This window comes from Monomorium pharaonis, chromosome 8 (assembly GCF_013373865.1).
Source record: "Monomorium pharaonis isolate MP-MQ-018 chromosome 8, ASM1337386v2, whole genome shotgun sequence".
Taxonomy (NCBI): Eukaryota; Metazoa; Arthropoda; class Insecta; order Hymenoptera; family Formicidae; genus Monomorium; species Monomorium pharaonis.
The window spans coordinates 1,019,155-1,042,605 of NC_050474.1; the positions used below are offsets into that span (position 1 = coordinate 1,019,155).

A 23,451-nucleotide genomic window follows, 5' to 3' on the forward strand; every position below is an offset into this window, starting at 1 on the left:
CTGTTAGAGCGAGTATTTGCGTATACGTTTCTCTTGCGAATGACTTCAAGAATCGAGCCCCAGATTGATTTCTACTTATAGCTTAAGGCTTACTACACCTATTGTAGATCTGGCCTTATACAAGCTCTATGAGTAAGCCTTATGCCATAAGGAATTAACCAATTATATTCAATTATTCTTCTCATATTCGATTATAATTGGTCAATTTCTTATGGCATAAGGGTTCTGGCAGACCAGCGCGATTTCCGTCGCACGCGATGCGCGATATCCAATGGACGTACAGAGATGAGCGGAAAGACGGTCGCTCATTGGACATTGCGCGTCGCGCGCGACAGAATCGCGCTGGTCTGCTGGAGCCATAAGGCTTACTACCCTATTGTAGATCCGGCCTTACCGTTTGCCTCCACACCGTGGCGGCACCCATCGAGAACAGTTTTGTAAATCGGTATGGACTATGGACGTGCCTTCACGGTCGAGCGTGGTTTATTTTTATAATCGTACGCGCCATTTTCACTCAGTTTAAAATTCGTGCAAAATTTCCTGCAAATTTCGAATTCGTTACGTGCAACGCAGTGTGATACAATCTCCCACGATTTCGTCAACTCCAAGAAAGAATTTGTCGTCGTCCCGACGCAATTCTCACGTAAATCTGCCTGTCGGTTCGTAATTCGAGCCTCCAAGTGAGTATTTCTTACGGTAGTTATGTATCTGCCTTTTTTTCACACTTTCCGTATCTCTTGTATTTCAGTTTTTTCTCTCTTCTTATCTCTCGTACCTCAGGTTTAATTATACTTATCTCTACCGTTTAAAACAAAGCGCAATGTTCATAAGATAAACGAACAGAATTATTTAAAGACTACAAGGAAAAGGACATCTGCGCTATATAGCTCAAGCTAGCTGAAGGCGCTCTTCCACTCACAAGGAAGGAAAAGCTAAAAAAAAAAAAAAAAAGCTGTGCTGCGTATAACTTTGTTGAGAAACTCGGTCTTAAAGAAAATGTAAATTTTATATCGTTAAGGTACGAATCAGCTCTCGCAGAACTGGCTTTCAAAGTCATATGTAAGGGATTGTACATTTTGCAGGTTGCGAGAAAACAACAATGTTTTGAGATATAATATTTATATTTTTCTTCTCTTAAACTCTTATAATCATAACAATATATAATAACGATTTCGCTAGGATGGTGCTTTAAAATTAAATATTTCTGCCGTCATTAAGGAATGTCTTTTAATTAAAGTATACTAATTGTCAATCAAAAATATGAGGGAAATGTTTGGGATTTGCTAAAGAAAGAATATATACACATACACAGTTGTGCACACACACACACACACATACACACACGCGCCCGCGCACGCATGTAGAAATAAAAATAAAATGCAGATGTCTTTCTATTTGTTATTGCGACATCGTTATATACAAGATGTTCAATCAGAAAATTGAGTTGTCAAAATATTTTTCTCCTTTGATTGTGATCGTGAAAAAGAAAAATACTTTAGATATAATTTGTGTAAAGATCTGAAATACTTTTTATAGATTGTCACAATCAAAGAAGATAATTTTTTTTTCATTTCTGGAACATTATGCACACATACACACACACATATACACATATGATATATGACTTTACAAGAGATTATAAGAGAATACATTACATGAGAATACATGCATATAAAGTTTTTTCAACGGAAATTATTTTTTATATATTTTTAACTTTTTTAATTTTCTATTTAAAATATAATATAAAATTTAATCTAATTAAAATAATAGATATTAGAATTTTGGAACTTTCATAAAAAATTCTATAGAGAAAAAAATTACCGACAAGTGAATTGACCTGATCGACGTACTGTCGTTATTAAAAATTTAAGATATAAATAAAAAAATAATCAATATTGTTTTATGCCTTTTCGCATATTCGCACTCTTAATTTAATTCTGGGAGTTAAATGTTTTTTTAAGAGTTAAGCAGAAAGATAAATTTCTCTTGAAGCGAATAATGTTTCGATGAAACGCTCAATATACATGCGTTACATGGTTAAAAGTTTAAAAGTAATACAGGACTATTTTTTTACATGTAAAGACGATTAGCATAGGCCTCCCTCCTCGTAATCGTCCTCTTCTTCCTGGTTTTCTGTCGATTTCGGCGGTGATGCGACTTCTGGTTTTCTCTCCGTTGATTGACTAGTTTCGCTAACTCCACTCTTCTAAAAATATCAATAAATTATCATTGTTGCCTAATAATATTCAAATTATTGCAATGATAAAATAGTGACTAATAATAATAAAACAATAATGAAACTCACATTAACTTCCGCTTCGACGGTAGCTTGACCATCGATCTTGGAAGAATTAGGAGAAACGTAGGATTCCGCGGCATTAGCTCTCACTCCGGCAGGTGGAATAGCGTATTCCTGTTGGGGTAAAGGCAAACCTCGCGCTAACTTGGCGTACTCCACGTCCATGTGTTTGATAAAGGGACTATTAAGGGCTGCCCGAGCTGCATCCGCATCCTCGTTATCGTATGCTTGCAGCAGCGTTTCCAACGTTTGTACCTATGAGAATAAATAAACCGCGTATTGACGTGAAATCAATGAGTGTTTTCGTCTTGGGCGATTTATCAATTTTTCAGTTGTTAAAATTTTTGGCTGGGAAATGCTACGAATTTTATTTATAAATTCTCTTTTATTATGCTAAATTTAAACAAATCGATTCTTTTTCTTACATACCTCAGGGGCTTCGCAGTAGTTGCCCCATTCTTTAAAGGCCTTCTCGGCCGCGACTTGATCGCCCCGCGCCAATTGTACCAACACCAATGCCACAGTAAGTCTCCCAAGTGAATTCCAAAGCTTGATGTCCTGATACATGCCGATCTCGCGACGTATCGCGTGCGCTGCTTCATCATACATTTGCAGCTTCACATACAATCTTGCAGCTTTGCTCATGTACTCCGCTGCGTTCCGCGGATTGTCCTCGCCCTGTATGTAAACATATCTTCATTTATCAATTCTTTAAATATAATAGTTTAATTATAATGCAGCCTACCATATTTATCTCAGCCGCGCGTTTATACAAATCCAGAGCTTGATGGGGATCTGTAGTTTCTAACATCTTAGCTCCCTTATCGAGAGCGCCAACACCTGATTCAGGGGAACCGTGTTGCTGATAAAGGCCACAGGCACTGTGAGCTAATTTGGATACTTCGGATAGATCTCCCATTTCCTTACAAATAAGCAGAGCTTGCTCGATGTTCCTGAAAACATCGCGTTCTTGTAATATTGCAATATATTTTGCAATAAAACCTAAATTGTATATGTACATGATACATACTTTGCTGCATGGAACCATCTATCTCACATTAAATTGTAGAATTAAGAAAATATAGATGAAAGTATGTGCAGATATTTGGTAGAAAATTTTTTAAAGGAAAAATACAAAATTTACATAAAAGAAATTTGTCCGTGTCTCTTAGATAAAAATAGTTTATTATGAAAATAATGGTAAAAACAAAAAAAAAAAAAACAATTTTTTAAATAAATCTTATTTAAATTTAATAAATTACTAAAGATATATTTGTAGACTAAAAAGTGAAAATTAGAAGTTGTTTTTAATTATATGAAAGGATACGCTTTGGATTGTTTAAAACAGTCAGCTGCCTTCACTAAACAATCTTTACATTGTACATACGACTTGGCTATTCGAAAGCATGTTGCTAAAGTGAGAAAAATATTTAACTGTTAAATGATTAATTTTTAATTACATGTTGTAGAACTTTCAAGCTACTAATTTCATATTTAATTTCCATATCAGGTTGTGAATAAATATTAAACTTAATACATTTATAGATCAGTAAATTTCTTCAAATCTAATTATTAAAATACTTGATTTTCTATTTATGTTCTTTGATTATTCAATTCGATTATTTTATTATCACAATTCAATGGTTTTCTTACCTGCATGTGAGTACTCGTCAGCTGCTACCTCGTAATCAGGTCTCCACTTCAGGAAAGTGGGTTTTAAGCTGAAAGGAACACAGATATTTATATTCAACACAAGCCTATAGTTTTTTAAATTTATAAAGCAATAAAAACTTGGAGAAAAAAAACAGTTAAAATCAGTTTATCGCGAGCTCATTCTGTTAGCTGTCAATGTTAAATTTATATATCACGAATAACAATAAAAATCGAATGAGAAAAACATCTTGAATATTCAATAAACCAAGAAACGTCAAAAAGATCTCGGGGGGGGGGGGATATTGGAGTGCTTACGCTTTTTCAGCCTGGCGTATGTGCTCGTTCGCCTCCTCGATCTTTGACATTTTCCTCCGAATGGTGTCCTCGTTTTCCTTGATCCGAACAACGATGGCGATGTTATATCAGTTCGATCCTCGGAATTGCGTCTCGGGCTCGATCTCGCGAAAGCTACTCGCCACCTGTCAAGACACAGTACCTGCATACAGACGCCGCGACTAATCTTTATCATTCGCCGTTCATAATATCGACGTTCACGAGATTGCGAAGCGCATGGGTGAATATCGACGGCGCGGCCTGTCTTTACCTAACCTAATCTACCTGAATCCGATCCGTGTCGCTTCAGCAGTCCGCCGAGAGGATTCCGCGCGCGAAAGGGTTTACGCCATCTTCGTTCTTGTAATCCGCGTTGGATTTTGTTTGAATTTCGAACGCACGGTGAACGTGTAATTATCGTAATTTCTCGGTGCATTTATGAATTTTCGTCTAATTTAACGACATTTGACTGTACTATCGATTCTCACCACGTTTGAAAACGGAAGCGAGGAAGTCTATTTCTCACGTAAATTGCAATTATCGTCGAGAACTCGCTGGCGGGAAAGACCTAACCTCCAATTGTTTTGATAAATACGTTTTCAGATTAAGGTAATAATTTTTTCTTTATTACTCCTGCTTTTTTTAAATATTTTTTACATTATAATGTAATGTTGTGTAATTTGGTCTTTGTGATTTATTGTGTCAACAAACTGTTTACCAAAGATAACCTAACAAATTATAACTAACACATCTTATGTTGTTTGAAATAAATATATCTATTACAGTGCTTTATAAAGCTAATTTTTACAGTGCTTAAAACGCTAATTAATTACATTTTAATAATTATAATTATATCAAAGACATTTTAATAATCTACATGTATATTTTATGAGTATTGTAATGTTGTAGAATTAGAATATTATTATATTATTCTATTTATGAGAATTGAAAAAAATCATGATTAGATGGCCGAGCGATTGGAAGATTTGAATCTACCCAATGCAGTTGTGACCAGAATCATTAAGGAAGCTTTACCAGATGGGGTGACAGTTGGAAAAGATGCTAGAACAGCGGTAGCAAAAGCTGCATCCATTTTTATACTTTACCTCACATCGTCTGCCAATGTAGTAGCCAAGAAGGGCAATCGCAAGACTATCAGTGGACCAGATGTGATACAAGCGATGATAGATATTGAGTTTGATCAGTTTATTGATCCACTACAGGAATCTCTTGAGAATTTCAGAAAGATTCAGAAGGAAAAGAAAGATGCAACATCAAAGAAGAAGCAACAAAAGAAAGATGATGATGATGTAAATGGCGAGGATGAAGAAGCAGGAAGAGAAATTATAGATCTTACCTAAGAAATGAATTTGTCATACAATTTTGAAGGAAATATACAAATTAAGGAAATAACAGTTGATCTATAGCAATAATTTAAGATATTTATAATAAAAATTAAATGCTCAAGTGTGAATAAAGAACATGCACTTTGCAGCCAGTTAAATAAAAGATTAATATTTATTTTAATTACATTTATGTAATAATAATAACAGATAATTACATGTAGAATATATTTTTATTATTCATTATTTCTTAATAATTTTAAAACATTTATAGTGCTATAAACGATGCAGCATATATTTCTTATAAAAAAAAAAAACAGGTTAGTTACTTAAAAGCTAGAAAAGAGGATTAATTTGCATAAAGGATTTTATTATGTTATTTAACAGCAATCTCACAATTAAACAATAATGTTAATGTTTATACGAAAAAGTAAAATTTATACCTTATTGATTCGTATAGAAACGATTGTTTATCAAAATTTTATTGTAAAAATTATGTTTTTATAAAAGTTTGCCACACTGATTTTTTCGCATTTAATTATCAACAGATTTCTATATCAGATTTGCTTGTACATTTTTATGCATTTTGTAATTCATGAAGATATGTCATGATTAATGTAGTCACAATGGAACAATTAGTGTAATGTGTCGGTATTAAGGATAAAAAATATATTTAATTTTTTTTCAAGTTTTTTTTATCATTTCACACTCTTTTAATTTCTCTTTGGTGGTACCTTTAATTTATGCTGAAGTCTATCTAAAGCCCATTGCCTATCATATTTTATCTATATATATAATGATATATATAAGTTTATATGTATATAACTATGTATATTATAAAATAATTTTAATTTAACTGTAAAGGTATAGTCACCTTATTTATTTTATTCCAATATGTATCTGCATACTGATTTATATAAAATCAGTTATATAATATATTTAAAACATAACATAATGACAACACAAAAATTCACGTAATGTTCTTGTGTTTTTTTTATATATTTAGAATATTTTTTTCTGATGAACAAAGAAATAAAGACAGTGCAGATAAAAATTTTAATTAATATAATATTTAAAAAAATCGATTTTATATTATTTCATTTACCATTTAAATAATGACTTGAAGTGTATAGAAAAATATTGTTACACGTGTTCGTGAAATGCTGTTTCGATTATTATATGGATAATTAAAGAATTTCTGATGAAAAACTGTTGAATGTTATGGTAAAAAAAACTAGTGTAACTAAAACTCACAAAATTGATCATTTGAGCAAATTTGTGAGCCACAATATATAATAATGTATTTTCCGTACATTAACATGTATGAGCATTATATCAGTGGTAAATATAACTTGTGCGCGTTACACTTTCCACTATTATGGAAACAGTTTGTTGACGTGCGTAATCACAGACCAGGAAAAATAGCGCATTTTGCGATATTTTTGAGAAGCATCAAGTAGAAAGATTATTGGCGAATAAGCCGAGAATAAAAGTTTTGTAAATTTAAGGCTGTACAACTCGAACTTTACGTTCTATTGAACCCCTGCACATTGGACACTCTGCTGGAACTTTCTCCGCACAAATGGAGCAACAGCAAAAGTGTCCACATGGTAGAAAAATTACCTCGCACTGCAAAAGGAGAGATTATGAGATTATAATAGTAACAAAATAATTTATCGATCTTGCATATTAAAATCTTATATGTGCGTGCGCGCGGGTGTATATGTATAATATATTTACTTGCAAATCCAAACAGATTACGCATTCGATCATGCTGACATTCTGAATAGAATTAAGATCTTGATCACTGGTCGATGCCTCTTCGAGAGGCGCAGAAGCTGTTACGGGCGATCTAGATTCATTTAGTTTAACTTCTCCTAAATAATTCTCCACCGCCAGCAATATAGCAGCGCGATCATTCTCGCAATTTATACCAATCTGCAAAAAGCAAGATAACATAATTAACGTGTTTTAAATAACTAAGATATAAATTTGAAGATGAAAAGTTTTGTATTTATTGATATTTATTCATTGTTTATTGTGAACATAAAAATAGAATTATTACCAGTTTTTAAGCTACTAAAATACTTAAAATTTTAATTTACAATATTTTAAATTAAAATAAAAAAATTAATAAAGACTTACGTACATTTTTTAACTGTTCGTCGCTGATGTCCGGTAATAAAGATGGCAAAGTGGCCAAAAATGGAAGGCAGTGCAAAGCTCCTGCTATCGCTACATGTCGAACTAACATAGGTTCCAACATTTCCAGTAGCCCTTGCGGTCGAGCTTCCATTAGAGATTGATACTGCATCAACCAGAATAAACTGCTACGTCTCGGGTTCTGTTAATATTTTTAAAAATTTTGTTTATTTTTTGTTACTCTTATCATATTTGTTTTATTACTTTTTAAAACCTATATTAAATCTTATTAATATTTATTAATTTTACAAAAGAAAAAAATAGGATACACTAAATTATGAAAATTTGAAAAAGTAAGACATTGAATTACAGAGATAAATCGCTGTTGCTCTATCGTATTAATTGTCATCAATAGTTGATCTCTCCTTTGTGTTTGCTGTTCCAATAAGTCAATCAGAATGGCTGTTAAGGCCACGCGTCTATCAGCGATCTCATTCTAAAAATACGTATATATATATATATATATATATATATATTTAAATTCTATAAATTATTTACTTATATAATTGTGTACATAAAATTATATTTTATTACATTTAAAATTTTAAAATTACAAATTTATGAAATTAATTACTCTAAATATTTAACATAAAAGAATTTACAATTTGGCAGTTTATTTAAGGTTTATATAATTATAAATATAATAAAAAGTTCTTTTTTATATTCTTAATTAACGATAGAACACACTTACAAGTTGTTGATTAATCTCCAACTTCCGTCTCTCGAGTTCAATATTAGTGAGCGCAGCCAATTGCGACTGCACCAGATTCATTTGTTGAATAATGCTCCAAGAACGCGCGTCGCTCCGTTCCAACAACGCAGCAACCGCGGCTTTCTGCAAAACTTCATCCTGTCGTAATCTGTCGATGAGATCTTGTCTGCTTTTTTCTTGATCATGCACTATCTGAGCGAGGTGATCGTTGTTTGTCACTTCCCTGTAGTCGAATCTTGATTTTATTCAATTTATATTCTTCTCACATTAGTTATGTAAAACTTGTATAATACGAGCTGTATATTTATAACTAAATATTAGTTTAAATATAATTTGCTTTGTTTATCAATTTGCACAAATTTTTTTAAGGATCTAATTTATAAATGATTTATTGTCCGTCAAATTGACGAACATTGAAATAAAATCATATATTTAACATATCTTTTTTGTATATCTTATATTCATGATTGACTCTCATAAAGAAACCAAATTTAAAGAAAAGAAAATTCATAATAGTTACTGACAGCGTAAGTAAGGATTGTACGGTGCAATCTCTGTATTTGGTATGCTCTTCCCATTTTCTCATTCGGCACATTTCCTCCTCCAATAATTTTTCCATCGCAACTGCAAAACAGTTTATATTCACATGCGTGACAATCTTGATTTCGGATATCTACGTTCGATACTCACCAAGAGTGTCTTTTGTACGTAACATGAACTGTTCCGAGTGGCAGGAAGTTAGTAGTTGCATTTCTTCTTGCTTTTCCCGCTCCAATAACTCAGTCTGACTCTGCCTTTCTTCCTCGCTGTTTTTCAGAAATTCTTTAATCACATTATCAGCCTCTTTTTCCGCTAGAAGGACAAGTTTATTTATATGTATTTCATTATATTTGCTAAGTCGTACATTTTATGCAAAATTCGTTAAAAATTGAAAAGAGATTGTACCATTGTAAATGTACGAGAGTAAACGCGCTCTATTTGTGTCTCTTTCCTGCTGAACTTTCTCGAGTTCTTGTTCCAGTTGTATTTGCTGTAGTGCTACATCCTCCAAAAGCTAAAAATGCAACAGTTTCTCTTGTTTAAGATGTTTAATGTTTTTGTGTACGCTTAATTCACCTTTTTCCTGTGTGCTTTAAGCATAGATTGCACCTCCATCTCGTACTCCTGTTGTTGCTTTATGTTTTTTTCCACCTCCAACAAGGCATTTTGCCGATGTTCCTGTCGAAAGTAAATGTTACTATTACGGCATCGATGTGTTATGTAACAGATTAATAAAAAATTTTATTTTTTATCATTCTTATATAAATAAGAAATAAAATTTTTTTATTAATCTGTTGTTAGTCACTTTTTTATTAATATTAAAACCCTCATTAAATAGATTTGTAAATTTGCAATCAAATTTTTAATGTCCATGTGTAAAAAATATTATAGGAAACAGGTAAATTAAACAATTTAGATAGATTAGAATAAATTGTAGAAGAAATGTTATATATATAAAACAAATAATAAAACTAAAATAGAAATAAATAAGAATATGGGTGGAATAAAAAATTGGTATTTTTGTAGAGTTAACAAATATTAATGAGGCGCTGGGTGCAATAATTGAAATGGTTTTATTCATATTATAAAGAAATTGGGCCAGGTATTTTGTTTTTATTTTTATTTTGTTTATTTACTTTTTATAAGTTGGATTATTATTATTGCACTAAGCGAGTGAATCTGTTCAAACTTTTTATTAAGTAATAATAAACTAAATGGATGATAAGTGGGAAGCATACGAAACTCAAAGAAGCGTCCAACATGCCTTCATTTTGTTTTGCTTCTGTAATGCTGCCTAAAAGAGAAAAAAATTGTGAATATGTGCAAATATTGAAAGCACATTGTGCGTGAATCAGGTCCTCGTAAAATTGATCAATTTCTGTAAATTTTTTCAGTGTAAAAATATGCAAAGTAAATAAGCATAGATGATAGATGAAAAAATGACAAATTTTTATAGCTCGTACATATTATTGAAAAGGAACACACACACACACACACACACACACGCGCGCGCGCGCGTTTCTAAAATAATAAATATTTAAATAAATCTTCGAGATTTTTGATCAATTTGACGACGTATGTTTAATGATATAATAATGTAATTAATGAAACCTCGTAATTAGTATGTTTGTGCATTATATACCTGCACGTCGTTATTCTTATTATGGTATACCGTCTGCATGTCTTCCGAGGTCATGTCTTTCAAGATATCGGTCTCCGATACAGAGTTCTCCGGTGAGTACTCGATGCCACTCTCATTTGCCAAAAACGCGACGATCACTATTGCGCCACCCTCTAAAATATCTTGAGGTGGGTACGACAGGTTTAATCCATCGATATTTAAATTCGTCAGTTGTTGCGCGTTGCCTAGAGACTTGGGCAGCTTATGCAGCGATTTGTTGTGACTAATGTCGAAGGTGTTGAGCTGCTGCAGCTGTCCGATGTCGTCGGGCAGCTGTTTCATATTATTTCTCGAGACATTCAAAATTGTTAACTTATTCAAGTATACTATTTCGTTGGGCAGTTTGCGAATATTGTTGTCTTGCAAATGAAGCTCCTGAAGAAAATAGAATAAATCGTGATATTTTAATGTTATTGTTGCTATATGTTGTAAAAATTGCAATATATGACTTTAGAAAAAATTTTTACACAATAAAAGAAATTTAAAATAATTATTTACAGAAGAATTACAAAAGATGATTTTAATTCGTTAAATTAAATTAAATTTTTTAATATTTTATTGAAAAATGTGTAATTTCTCTAGTTAAATCAATTATATATATATATATTTTTCTCTAATAAATTAGAATTTTATATCATCAGAAAAATTCATAGTTTTTTTTTGTATTTTATCTTTTGCAATAATCACAAGAAAATAAATGGACGGATCTCCCAATTAATTTAATAAATTTACCTTGAGGGAAGAGAGATACTTAATGTCAGAGGGTAATGTGGTAAACTCGTTTCCATGAATGTCTAAGACAGTCAATAACGACAAGTCACTTAAGGCACCACCACCCGAGAATGAGCTCAGCTTGTTATCATACATTAGCAGGATCTTTTTCCGGAACACCTTGCAAAGCGAATAGATGCCCGATGGCACATTCTTCAAGGCACATTCCGACACGTCGAATACTGGTTCCGGATTTTCCCTAGCCTGTTGTGCAAAAGGAAATGATAATTGCAAACACAGGATGCATTAGTGCATACTTTATATCAAATTATTAAGTTTTTTCAAATTTTATAAGATTTTATTGGAAGTTATAAATGAGACTCGCAAGATATTTCAGAATTCAAAATATAAAAAAAGTTGTAAATTTTCTCTCAATATTTCTGAAGTGTTCCAATTTGAAGTACTCAAATAAAAAAAAATTTTTAATTTTCTAAAAAAATACAAAATTATACAGAAAATTCTGAAATTTATACATGAAAATTTTGAAAAATTATATAAAAAATTGAAAAAAGTTTTTGCTAAGATAATGATTAGTCATAAATCGTTCTAACCTTAATCTAGCAGATCTAGCTAAATGCAATTTCTACATCTGTTATATTTTATCGTCCATACACATTACTTTTATGTTTATCATTATTTCTGTTAACAAAGACACGATAAACGATCCAGATGTAGACTGACACTGTCTAATTAATTAATTATTATCAAGCTGATCAGTACCCATCATAACCTCAATTTGTGGAAATGTACTCACCAGGTACAACTTGTATTCGAGCCGCGCCTTGTAGTCGACCTTGGTCTTGCTCTCGTCTTGCTTCCTCGACATCCTTGCTCGGTGTTCGTTGTCATGACAAGGAGACGGACGAGAATTTCATCACGCGCAGTAGACATGTGACAAAGCGCCGAGCTCTCCTTAAAGAGGCTCGTCCAGCTGTCAATCAGCTGTCAATATATCAATGTCTGCCCCTTTAAACTGCACTTTTTGCACCTGTTACCACTTTTTTCTCTTTACTCTTTACATTTACTACATTCGTTGAAGACCGTACATGATGTCTTATAAAAATAAAATATACTTTACCATATATACTTTAACGAAACTATTTAATTGTATCGATTGTTTTGAAAATGTATCTGGAAAATGGTAATTCCACGAATTGAGTGCATTCTTTCCGAATTGTACAATATCGCACGATTCGGAAGAGGAATTACGATTGTTTCTTATTTTTTTTTTATATCTTTTTTCTCTTCAACGTTTATATTATTTTATTTTAAATTTCTAATGTCAGTGATGTCAAATCGATGTAAGGTGGAAAATGAAATCAAAGCTCAACCAAGAAGAAGACATGATCTTGACCTTATCGTGACAAACGAGCGTTATTTCAGTATGTTGTAGATATTGTAACGTATAATGAGATACAGTTACGATGAATTTGACATTAGGTCTGTTCTTTGTGACTGTCATGTTATACTTTTTTCACTAGAAATGGACAGATATAATTAGATTTTAGAGAAAATTCAAGGAGCTCGGATAAGGACGATATTCATCCGAGTCCGAACTCAAGGCGAAGACTGTCTAAAGACTTAATTGACTTAAAACTAATGAAGACCACGTTATTCCACGAAGATTATTTTGAGATGTTGCGCATTTATATTCAATGAAATTAATTGTACATTAATTTAATAACTTGTGTTTGAATATACGAACGCATGGTATATTTGAATATATGCATACAAGAATGTATATACAAAGAAAAATATCCGTAATCTTGTAGAAATGAATAATAGGATCTGTTCTTTTTAATTGCATCTCTCATTTCTTTTTTCTTTAACTACACATCTTTTATTCTTAGTGCGATTGAAAGAACAGATGAGCACTCCATAAAATACATTACTATTAAGAACGCAAAAATCCCCCGATACTGAATCAGAATATGTTATCAGGAAATGAGTTGAAAATAATACAAAAATAATTTGGGAATATAAGGATCAGGAAAGAGGCAGTACGATTTTATTTAAAGCTTAATAGGAACCATCTAATTTCAGGTAATTCGGTTTGTGCCTGTTATTTTACCTGTGTGTGCCTATTTATCGTTATTTATTATTAATTATTATTATCAAGTTATTTACTCTGTTGATGATAATATTAATAATTTATGGTTATTTCGCGCATGATCTTTTGTACCTTATTCTAAGTTTATATAGATAAATATAAATTATATACAAATAAAACGTTAATAAATGATAAATTACATAATATATATAATAGAGAAATATATGTAATTTATTAATCGCAATTAATAAATTGCATATATATATATATATACACACATACACATAATAATGTTTTCTCGTTTATCTTTTACAAACAATCAACTAATTAAAAAAAAAAAAAACAATTTCTTTAAAAAAGTATCTAAATATTAAAAAATATCTAAAACAATTCAACTTCTTTGCGAATTTTATGGCAAATCCTGTGAATATTCCTTTTGACGCAATCGATATTCTGTCGGTGTTAGCATGCCTCTGAAATATATTTTTTCAGTCACTTATGTGTATAGATTTGTCATTGTTAAATATAAATCAATTACATTACTTAATCTTTTACTTAATCTTTTTCTGAAGATCGTGCGTTTTGTATCAAAATATTCTTCTAGAATTCTTAAATACCCTGAGATAAATTATTTTGTTCACAATGCCGCTCATCTTATGCATTTGCTATTTAATTATTTTAATTATATTTTTAAGATGGTGAATTCTTAATTAATTTAAATTTATTAAACAAATTTTTTTGATCGTTTTTTTTTTATTTGACCGATTATTATCCGTTACCTTAGAACAGTATCGAAGGACACGCACACGCCCTTATCACACATCCGCCTGTAAAGATGCCAGCATTCCTTTTCCTTGGTCGTTTGAAAATGTGGCTCCGACGACAACGTCACTTCTGGTGGCATCTCTTTCGCCGACACCGTCTCTTTAGGAAATTGTTCGATCTATATTTGCATCATAAATATATCAAATTAAAACGTAGCTTTGTAATACTGTTGATAGTAATAACAGTAATAATAATAATAATTTTACTATTGTAAAATATAACACAAAATAATTTTACAACATATTATACTACATAAAATTTGTTTTAACCCTAGAGCGTTACTTATAATTCTCAACGTTAGTTCTACTGTAGGTGACAATTCACCTACATAATCGAGATTTTTTTCCTACTCTGTACATAGATTGCAAAAATTGAGCTAACATTATTTTAGTTGTAATAACTCTTATTAAATACTATTTTAAATTATTAATAAAAATTGTGTTATAATTGAATATATAATTGGATTAGCACTTGGATGAACATTTATTTACAGTAACAATCTAAGATATAATATTATTCAGTTCTTTTACTTTCGAAAGCGGAGTGTCGATCGGTGGAGATGGAATCGCGACGAGATCAACTCGCGGTATCGTCAGAGGTATTCTTTGTTCTTTTATTTCTATCGGTCCGCTATTTGTCCGTTCTGCTATTCTGCGAACATCAAAAAGATATATTCTTTCTTTTGCTTGCCCCCTTTTTCGTACAATTACACGATAAAATTACAAATTTATAAGATCGCCAAAATTACAGTAAGTTTACTTTTGAATACATTTTTAATTGAGCACATTTTAATAGATTTATTTTAATGTATTATTTGCCAATCACGCACGTAGCATGCATTTATGTAATTAAATATATAAAACTCTGAAAATTTCCAAAAGATATTTTCTTGGATTATTCGAATTAATGATAGTAATTAAATAAAATATTAATAGAATAATATAATACATCCTTTTGTGAGAGAATATATATATAGTATAACATGAAATAATAATTATTAATAAAACAATATATTTATTTAAAAATAATTTGTGTAAGAATTTTTTAGAGGATATTTTAATAGTGTAAAATTAGAAATAAAAGGAGAGAAAAGAGAGGGAGTTCACGGTTCATAAAACGCAAGATTGCGAGAGTGCGTGTTCAATAAATATGTAGAGTTTGGTATCAGTTTCCGAATTTCTTGTAAGCTCTAAGCAAGCAACGCACGCGTCGCGTAATGACAACGAATATGATGATCGAAGTTTGGCGGAGGTACCAATCGAAGGACGTACCACGATCCGCGGGATGCGAACATTCACGGCCGTACCAGTCCGTTACCAACCAACTCCTTCCTCCTCCTTTTTCTTCTCCTCTCTTTTCCTTCCTTAGCGTCCCACTTTATTTTTTCGACGTCAATATCATAAATTGTCAGTTAATCGAATTTTTTATTGCTCCCTTTTTCCTCCCCTTTATATATAGATTAAGATATGACGATAGCTCGATTACTGAAAATCGATCTTCACATTTAGCGATTTTTCCGCATAGGGCTATTTTATTTTGCTATCCTTTTAGGAACTTTTGTTATTTCTGCAATTTTGCGTAATGCTTTTGTTCTTAGAGAAAAGGGGAATAAATTTAAAAATAGTAAAAGTCTTTGTTAGTCAAACCCCCTTAGTTACATAATAAATGACGATTGATTGGCTAAAATAAATACATTGTTTTGATATTTGAAACGCTGATAATGTCATTAATGATTATAAAAAAAATATACGTATATTATGACTAAGATTTCGCTCACATCGGGCGAGCCGATGTGCTGCGCGTTCGTAACAGCTTCCGCTTCTTGTCGTGCAGATCACCGATCGGCACCGCCAGGCACCTCTTTTCGCGATCAGTCAGCGGTGCCTCCGGCATTGTCCTCTCGGAATCCTGTGGAATTAATATGGGCTCGACGGCCAGCGTCGGCATCGTAACGATACTATCGATGACAGTCCTGCTGTCCTGCTCCCTCAGGTCCTCACTGCTGTTTTCGTGTGCGACGTTAACGGCGAGGCCAAAACGGGGGAGTTGAATATTGCTGACGATTCGCTTCTCCTCTTTCATCGGTTCCTCGTCGAACGAGTCTCTCTGAAAGGAAACTGTTCAGCGATTTAGCTTGTAGATTCGCGAATTTTTAGCGATCAATCTCGTCTAGTTTCCCGTGACCAAAGTTCAAGGCGAGGAATAATGTTTAATAAGAGCGAATTGGTCTATCGTGACAATAAATCGATGATAGGCGATATCATCTGGCTCAGTTGTTGACCAACGATAGAATCGGGTTACTCGGTAAATAGGCCCGACTCGATCTATTACGATATTTGTAAAAAGCTCAAATTCGATTGTACACGACAAGCCTATTAATTCGACACGATCAATCACGATGTCTCCGCGATACGCCGCATAATCCCGTGATTACTAGATGGTCCATTAATAACAATCGGCAGGCTTCTACATTAAAAAAATTAATTAAAAAGGTAGAAAATGCAACAACAAACAAATCCTTTTTTATGTCTATTTCATTTTTACGAATAATTTTTTAAATCTAATTATACATATATTTAAAGAATTATATATTTTATTATTTTTTTGTAATACACAAGAGTTTGAAAATTTTGTTTTTATATCTTTTTCCTTTTTTTAATTTATCATATATAACAACAAATTTTATAGTATTTTTAAAAGATTTAATTAAATTTATAATTGTGTGAAGCTATATATATATATATATATATATATATATATATATAAAAGATTATTTATAAGAAAGAAGATTGAGAAAATAAAAAAGTAATTAAGTATTACGAATAATGAAGTTAAGAGTTTTGTGCATCGCAAAGTGAACGCGAGTGTTGTACAGGCAGACCAGAATTATTCCGGCTATGTGCGGCTCGCGTGTCTCGTGTCTCTCTTAATTAGTCCGTTCAATTATAGTTCTACGCCTCCTCGCGCTCCTTGCTTGTTACCGCACGCGTCTATGTTATCGAACATTATCAGCGCGATCGCACAACCAGATAAATACTAATTTATGACGCAACAGGAACATAAGAGTCATTTTATCTGCGATTAACGGCGGCGTAAATTTCAAGAAATCAAAGATTAGTTAAGAAGAATTAAAACCTATATCGTTATATTTATCAAGCTTGTACATTTGTATGTAGATAAAAAACCTAGATGTAATTTATATAAAAATAAAATAGGAGAAATACCTTACCTGACTTAATGGGCTTTCTCGCTGTGCCGGGATTGGGGTTGATAGACGTCTTGATGATAGGCGTGGTGGGCAACTTGCTGCGCAGCTCGCTGATAAGCTTATCGTCACACGGCGAGTTCTCCACGTCGCTATCGCTATCGGCCGAGCTGACTAACGACACCATGGTGACCACGTCGCTCGTCTTGGGATCTACGAAGGCCCTCCCACGTCCTCTGCGATCCTCGTCCTTGCTCGGCCCCGAGGCGAGGAGACGTCTCTTCGCGCTTCTTGATCGCCTCTTTAAAGGCGCCGATCTTGTCGATCGCTCCCCTCGCGATATCTAGAGGACAGTTTATAAACAGATTCCTATCTTTGTTTTTATCCGACTGATTTTTCATTTTGTTCTTACATTTTCTATATCGACTATTTGCTTCTAAATTATTTTATTTCGTTTCATCGGAGGATTTTTGATTTACAGCGCGCGAGATAGCGAGATAGGGAATCCCCGGGATCGCGAGGCGATAGTGAAATAGTGAATCCCCGGATCTCGGAAAGTTTCTTTTTCTGCGCCGCTTACCTTCGTCGTGCCTTCCCCGTACTTTTCCACAGCGTCTTCTTTCCCGTCCTGCACTTTTTCACAGACGATCAATTTATCTGTCGCCTCTGTGGTGAGGCCAGGCGCGTCGATCACGATGTTCACTTGAACGCGCGTGAGATTTCGCCTCTGCGGTGGCGCGGAACTTGTCCTTCTCGCCTTTTCCAGGCTTGTCGTGGATGAGCTCGTGAGAGGAGCGGCACCTCTGTCGATCGACGACTTGGTCGCGGCACTCTTGTCCAAGGCCGAGGCACATCTGATCTCGATCGATTTCGCCGGTGCGAGACTCTTATTCTTCGCCTCCGATGGTCCCTTCGGCGAGGGCGATAATTTCTCCACCATCGGCACGAGGAAGGCGCGATTGGTGCCGCTGTGAAAACTCGCGCGCTTCTGCTTTGCCGATGAGAAATCGGCATTGGCCTTCACCGGATCCGCATTTTCCGCCATTTTCAAGCATGAAAGAGGTGGCTGATCGGCCGCTGGAAGATGAAGACTCGTGCAATCGATATTTATACGCGTCTTCTTTTTCCTCTCTTCCTCCTCCACAGCGTCCAAATTATCGTGCGAGTCTAACGATTTCTAAAAAAAATCGACAATGTCCTCTATCCAATGATGAACTTAAAAATCTTGAAAATGGCATAGTTTTTTACTTTTGAACTTATAATAAAAATATGACTTGATAGAGCAACTTTATTTGCAATCTCACTTATAGATTTTTAGTAGCAAAAATATAAGAATCATTTAGTCCGATTTATGGTTTAAAAAAGAAGTTTTGGTTTAAAAAAGTTTAAATTTGTCAGACAATATGACATTGGAAAATTTTATTATTAAGACAGAATATATTATAATTATTTATCTACAAGTATACCTCGTTATCTCTTTCTTCGTTTTTTACGCTTTCCGTTGCAGTCTCATCCTTTTTCGTCAACAAATCATTGTCTATCGATCGGGGCACAGTCTCCAACTTCTTCCCACATAATCTTTCACCTACATTCACCTCATAATCCTTACATGTTTCCTTCGCTCGATCTTCCAAATTGCTCAGCGCTGCTGGACTTCGCTGGTCTTTTCTCTCATTATCCTGAATAGAATTAGGTTCCTTTCTAGGAAGAGGGGTTGACGGGACGGATAACGACAATTGTGAATCACAGCGTTCCTCCACGTTGTGTGCTAGAAAAATGTCGATGTTTGCCTTGTTCTGCTCGCGATGTTTCCACGCGAGTCGCAATCTCTCGGCGAGCTCCTGCCGCGAGTAAAGGATCGACGCCTTCTCCGTGGTGGCATAAGTTCTGCCAGATCGACCTGTGGTCGGTCTGGATCGACTCGGGATCTGTCGAGCCACTACCTCTACCTGGGCCAGGCTGTCGCGGCGATCTTCGCCCCAGGCAACTCGCACCTGTCAATTGTGTGATAACATTTATACATGAACGATTTTGCTGAAGTATCTAAAAATTTAGCTGGATACAGATCTAAAAATAATTTTGTCAGATTTATCAAAAATAATTATAAAGGAAAGCAGCGTTTTTAAATAGCACTGATGAATAACGCTGTAAAAGGTTTTAGCATCCTATGATTTATAACAATTTAAGTATCCTACATAATTATTTCGATGGTTTAATAAAATTTTCAGATCTATATATCCCCAAATAAATTTTTAGATTCTTTAGCAAAATCACTTTTTCCGTGTACATTAAGAAAAATATTAGAAATATGAAATAAATACAATATAATGTATAATACGATTCCTCAATTATAGAATTTGATAAAAAAAACATCAAAACGAGATTAGTCACTTTCTGCATGTAGTTCTTTGGAGTCGATTATGAATTCGAATTCTAAATTGTGACGTGATGAAGCAATTTGAAAATCGAATTTGTATATGCAATGTTCAAAACATTATAAGTATAGTAATCGACAACGACGTAAATAAAGCTTTCTCGACTACCTTGGGTTTCTCCGTCGCATTCGCGGCTAATCTTCCGCGCGTGATTGGATTCGCATAGATCTGCAAGGACTTGCCGCAATCATCCTCTGCTGATCTCTGTCGTCTCAGATGCTGTCGACGCGGCACAGGCTGCTGCAACGACAGCTGCCTGACCGGTCGCGTCGCTCTTCTACTGTTAGACATCTCCGGATAATCGTCTTTGCATTATCGGTGTGTCTCCTCAACAATTTCCAAAACTCCTCTGACAAAGCTTATTTGATCTTTCGTTCATTGGTGCAGGAGCAACTTCTTGGCGCTGACACAGGTCAAGTTAAAAAAAGGAAAGAGCTTTTCTTTGTAAATATAATATTTAGGTTTTTTCAGTCCTCGAGGAGCGAGGTGTCCATCGAGTGACGTTGTCGACGCTACGACCAGGCGCCGACTGACTGACTGACTGCACCCTCATCCATTGCCCTCCACCAGCTTTCCTTGGTGTGTATCAAGTCCACAAAGCCCCGGTTTACTAACACACTCGTCAGGTACAGATATAGTGAGCTCTACCCTTCTCGCTTTCTCTTTCTTTCCCTCCCTCATCTACCTTGAACGGGAGCCAACACACGAGCACTATAGCTGTACTGGTACCATTAACCTCCGTCATTACGATCACTGTCAGCGCTACCAGGGTGGTCGAACTCCCTCGCTCACTTCGTATACGTTGCCCTCGAGGCCACGGTGATGTAACATCGCGATATTGGGACTACACGTACAGGATATTTTCTTCAACTTGTATATCCGAAATATTTTTGTTTCGTTTTTGATGGTATGGATAAATACGGAAATTACCCATTTGGGGGGGGGGGGAGGTGAAGAGAGAGAGAGAGAGAGAGAGAGAGAGAGAGAGAGAGAGAGAGAGAGAGAGAGAGAGAGAGAGAGAGAGAGAGAGAGAAAGATCGTGAATAAGTAAATTTTTTATTTCACTATTTATAAATTTAATTTAATCTTTTCTGGTCGACCATCTTACATATGTATTATAATAAAAGTTACTCGATTGTAAAAAAAGACGTAAATGACTTTCAAATCTTTTAAAACAAAGAGAAAGGTTTTATTGATTATAATATTAGTTCTTCCCTAATCGAACAATTATTTTCTTATATCTTTTTGTGCATGTTATTGAAATATGAAATAGAGAAATATATTGATGTAATGTGTTCTCTTCTTATTATCTCATCAATCGAAACAAAAAAATATTTCTTTTCTGCAGTCTTTCCTGCATTTTTACAAATCATATTTTTGAAACAATTATCTTGAAAAAACAACTAGAAAATTATTTATTATTATTTATTATCATTTATTGTTATTTTTTATCTTAGTATATATTTTGAGTTGCTATGTTATTAAATTATAATACTTTTTACTTAAAAATATTCTGAAAACTGAGAAAGAGGCAAAAATTCTTCTATTAATAATAAATTAAAAAATTTTAATTTTTGTTTTAATGTATTGTTTCTTTCTTTTTTTTACAGTTTGGAAAAACGTTCGTGTATATGAATTTAATATGTCAGACTCTTTCAATAAGTAGACATGTCGAAGTACCGAAACGTTGGTATCGCAATCAGTAGTCAGTGCCACTTTTAAGCCGACTGGCAGTTCGAGTCTTAAGTTCTCGTAATTCAGGGACGAGGAATTAGCATCTCTCGATCGAAAATCGCATCGCTCAAATCCATCCTCCGTGACTCAGCCTGGTACACGTCGCTCCCCTTCGCTTCGTCACGTGTCGGAACCACCCTCTCTTAACCCCTTCGCCACCCTTTGTCCTTACTACACAGCCGGCAGCCACGTGCTGTTTGTTGTTGGAGTCAAAATCACTGTTCGCGCGACTCCGTATATCGAACTCGAGAACTGCCGGCGGGCAAGCCAGTCACTGCCGGTATTATTGATCAAAACTCTGCCCATCATCTGACAGCTTGTTGTCCGCAGTTGCCATGGCAAGTCCGACGGCTCGATCATTCCAATTCCTGGGCGCGGATCGACTTCTTTTCTCGCTCGTTAGTCCCACCTTGTTTGTCCTCCCCCTCTTCTTCCCCTTTTCCTCTCTTTCTCTCTGGTTCAGATTCTTTATATTTGCATGGCCTTGTCCCCGTCGACGAAGAGAACCAACTTCGAACTCATTTCCCCGCTCAGGAAATCTTCTCTGGATGCCCTACAGTTTTTGCAAATGCACGCTTAGCTAGTCTTCCCTCGGCTATATGCTCTACATTTCGTATGCTGCAATCGTTTTTCTTTTATCCGTTTTACTTTAAGATTTTACAAGTTTAACTCGATGTTTATTCTCTTCTGACATCTAGTATTGACTAGTATCGCCCAGAATACTTTTATTTTTACAACTTTTATCTTTTCTTCGCCGGAAAAATGGATAAATTATAATATCTGCTATTAGAACACTTAAGATATTTGGGGAAATTTCGAAAAATTGATCTTACGTATCGATTCGATCGGTTAAATCCTCTTGAGAAGTGGGTTACAGTTTCTCTTGCCGGCGATGGCGCAGAAATTACAGTCAGAAACTTTTGGCAAATCGACGATTAGAGCTTGGAGCTGCCTTAATTGACGTTCCTTATCAGCAAACTTTGGGAACCTCGAGCATTGCCAAGAAATTTTCGATTTGGCCCGTTTCTACCTATTATTCGGAATTGATAGCGGCGGGGAGGAGGTTTAAGAGGTCTGATTACACCTGCAATTGATCGATCTCTAGTTGAAATTGTTGTGAAAATACATTATTGACGAATAATTTTATATAGTATATTTTATTTGTTAAGCATCCTCTTGATTCATTTCAGTAAATTATATAATTTTATCTATTGTACATACATGCTTAGTAACATAAATATTAGCACATAATCATTTCTTTATTAGCAATATTTTTTTAATTGTCTTTAGAATAAGAATTTCTCTTTTCTTCCAATAGATTAACTTATTGAATCAAATTAAGAATTAAGTATTTGATACTCATTGTATTTGATTTTTCTATGTAGAATAATGAAAAAATACATCTCAATTTGTGAGAAAAGAATTATTGATGTGAAAAGTAATTAATAGTTTCTTAATTTTTGCTAATTTTTAGGAAAGAAGAAAAAAGAATTTATATATTGTCATATTTTAGATATGGATGATCTGTCATCTAGTTTTTTCGACTCCTTTGAGCCAGTCGATCTCGATGGTGAAGTATTCAAACTGCAAATATCCTTTGATACATAAAATGATTAAGGAATCAAAGAAACTGAATCCGAACAATTAGATAAAAAAAAAACGAAAAAT

At 34.0% G+C, this 23,451-nt stretch overlaps 5 protein-coding genes across 6 annotated transcripts in view; 2 read left to right on the plus strand and 3 right to left on the minus strand.

Moving 5' to 3' along the window:
- Nucleotides 1-187: 187 nt before the first annotated feature.
- Nucleotides 188-23,451, plus strand: part of LOC105833618 — a 29,511-nt gene continuing 6,247 nt past the window's right edge. Inside the window, exons 1-2 of the mRNA XM_012675473.3 lie at nucleotides 188-680; nucleotides 23,297-23,373. Coding sequence (XP_012530927.1) covers nucleotides 23,299-23,373 — 75 coding nt within the window. The 5' untranslated portion in view covers nucleotides 188-680; nucleotides 23,297-23,298. The remainder of the gene's footprint in view (nucleotides 681-23,296; nucleotides 23,374-23,451) is intronic.
- LOC105833621 (gamma-soluble NSF attachment protein) lies at nucleotides 1,326-4,465 on the minus strand. The gene is made up of 8 exons (XM_036290613.1): nucleotides 4,268-4,465; nucleotides 3,953-4,020; nucleotides 3,627-3,711; nucleotides 3,330-3,347; nucleotides 3,045-3,252; nucleotides 2,729-2,977; nucleotides 2,306-2,554; nucleotides 1,326-2,206 (listed from the first exon to the last, which is right to left on the minus strand). Exons 1-8 carry the CDS (start codon nucleotides 4,315-4,317, stop codon nucleotides 2,087-2,089), a joined length of 1,047 nt encoding a protein of 348 aa, XP_036146506.1. The 5' UTR covers nucleotides 4,318-4,465; the 3' UTR covers nucleotides 1,326-2,086.
- On the plus strand, nucleotides 4,639-5,794 carry LOC105833622 (DNA polymerase epsilon subunit 3). The gene is made up of 2 exons (XM_012675479.3): nucleotides 4,639-4,894; nucleotides 5,251-5,794. The coding sequence occupies exon 2, from the start codon at nucleotides 5,251-5,253 to the stop codon at nucleotides 5,644-5,646; it is 396 nt and encodes a 131-aa protein (XP_012530933.1). The 5' UTR covers nucleotides 4,639-4,894; the 3' UTR covers nucleotides 5,647-5,794.
- LOC105833620 (E3 ubiquitin-protein ligase LRSAM1) lies at nucleotides 5,978-12,507 on the minus strand. 2 transcript variants are annotated; one of them, XM_012675475.3, is made up of 13 exons: nucleotides 12,289-12,507; nucleotides 11,496-11,738; nucleotides 10,725-11,138; nucleotides 10,347-10,376; nucleotides 9,659-9,760; nucleotides 9,488-9,596; nucleotides 9,233-9,394; nucleotides 9,067-9,166; nucleotides 8,522-8,765; nucleotides 8,141-8,266; nucleotides 7,778-7,972; nucleotides 7,369-7,566; nucleotides 5,978-7,257 (listed from the first exon to the last, which is right to left on the minus strand). In XM_012675475.3, exons 1-13 carry the CDS (start codon nucleotides 12,358-12,360, stop codon nucleotides 7,132-7,134), a joined length of 2,121 nt encoding a protein of 706 aa, XP_012530929.1. In that variant the 5' UTR covers nucleotides 12,361-12,507; the 3' UTR covers nucleotides 5,978-7,131. The 2 variants fall into 2 exon arrangements, with proteins under 2 accessions (XP_012530929.1, XP_012530931.1); XM_012675477.3 differs by lacking the exon at nucleotides 10,347-10,376.
- Nucleotides 13,873-20,988, minus strand: LOC105833619. Its single transcript, XM_012675474.3, has 8 exons — nucleotides 20,158-20,988; nucleotides 19,081-19,608; nucleotides 18,195-18,791; nucleotides 17,639-17,957; nucleotides 16,187-16,526; nucleotides 14,940-15,060; nucleotides 14,364-14,527; nucleotides 13,873-14,057 (listed from the first exon to the last, which is right to left on the minus strand). The coding sequence occupies exons 1-8, from the start codon at nucleotides 20,338-20,340 to the stop codon at nucleotides 13,994-13,996; spliced, it is 2,316 nt and encodes a 771-aa protein (XP_012530928.1). The 5' UTR covers nucleotides 20,341-20,988; the 3' UTR covers nucleotides 13,873-13,993.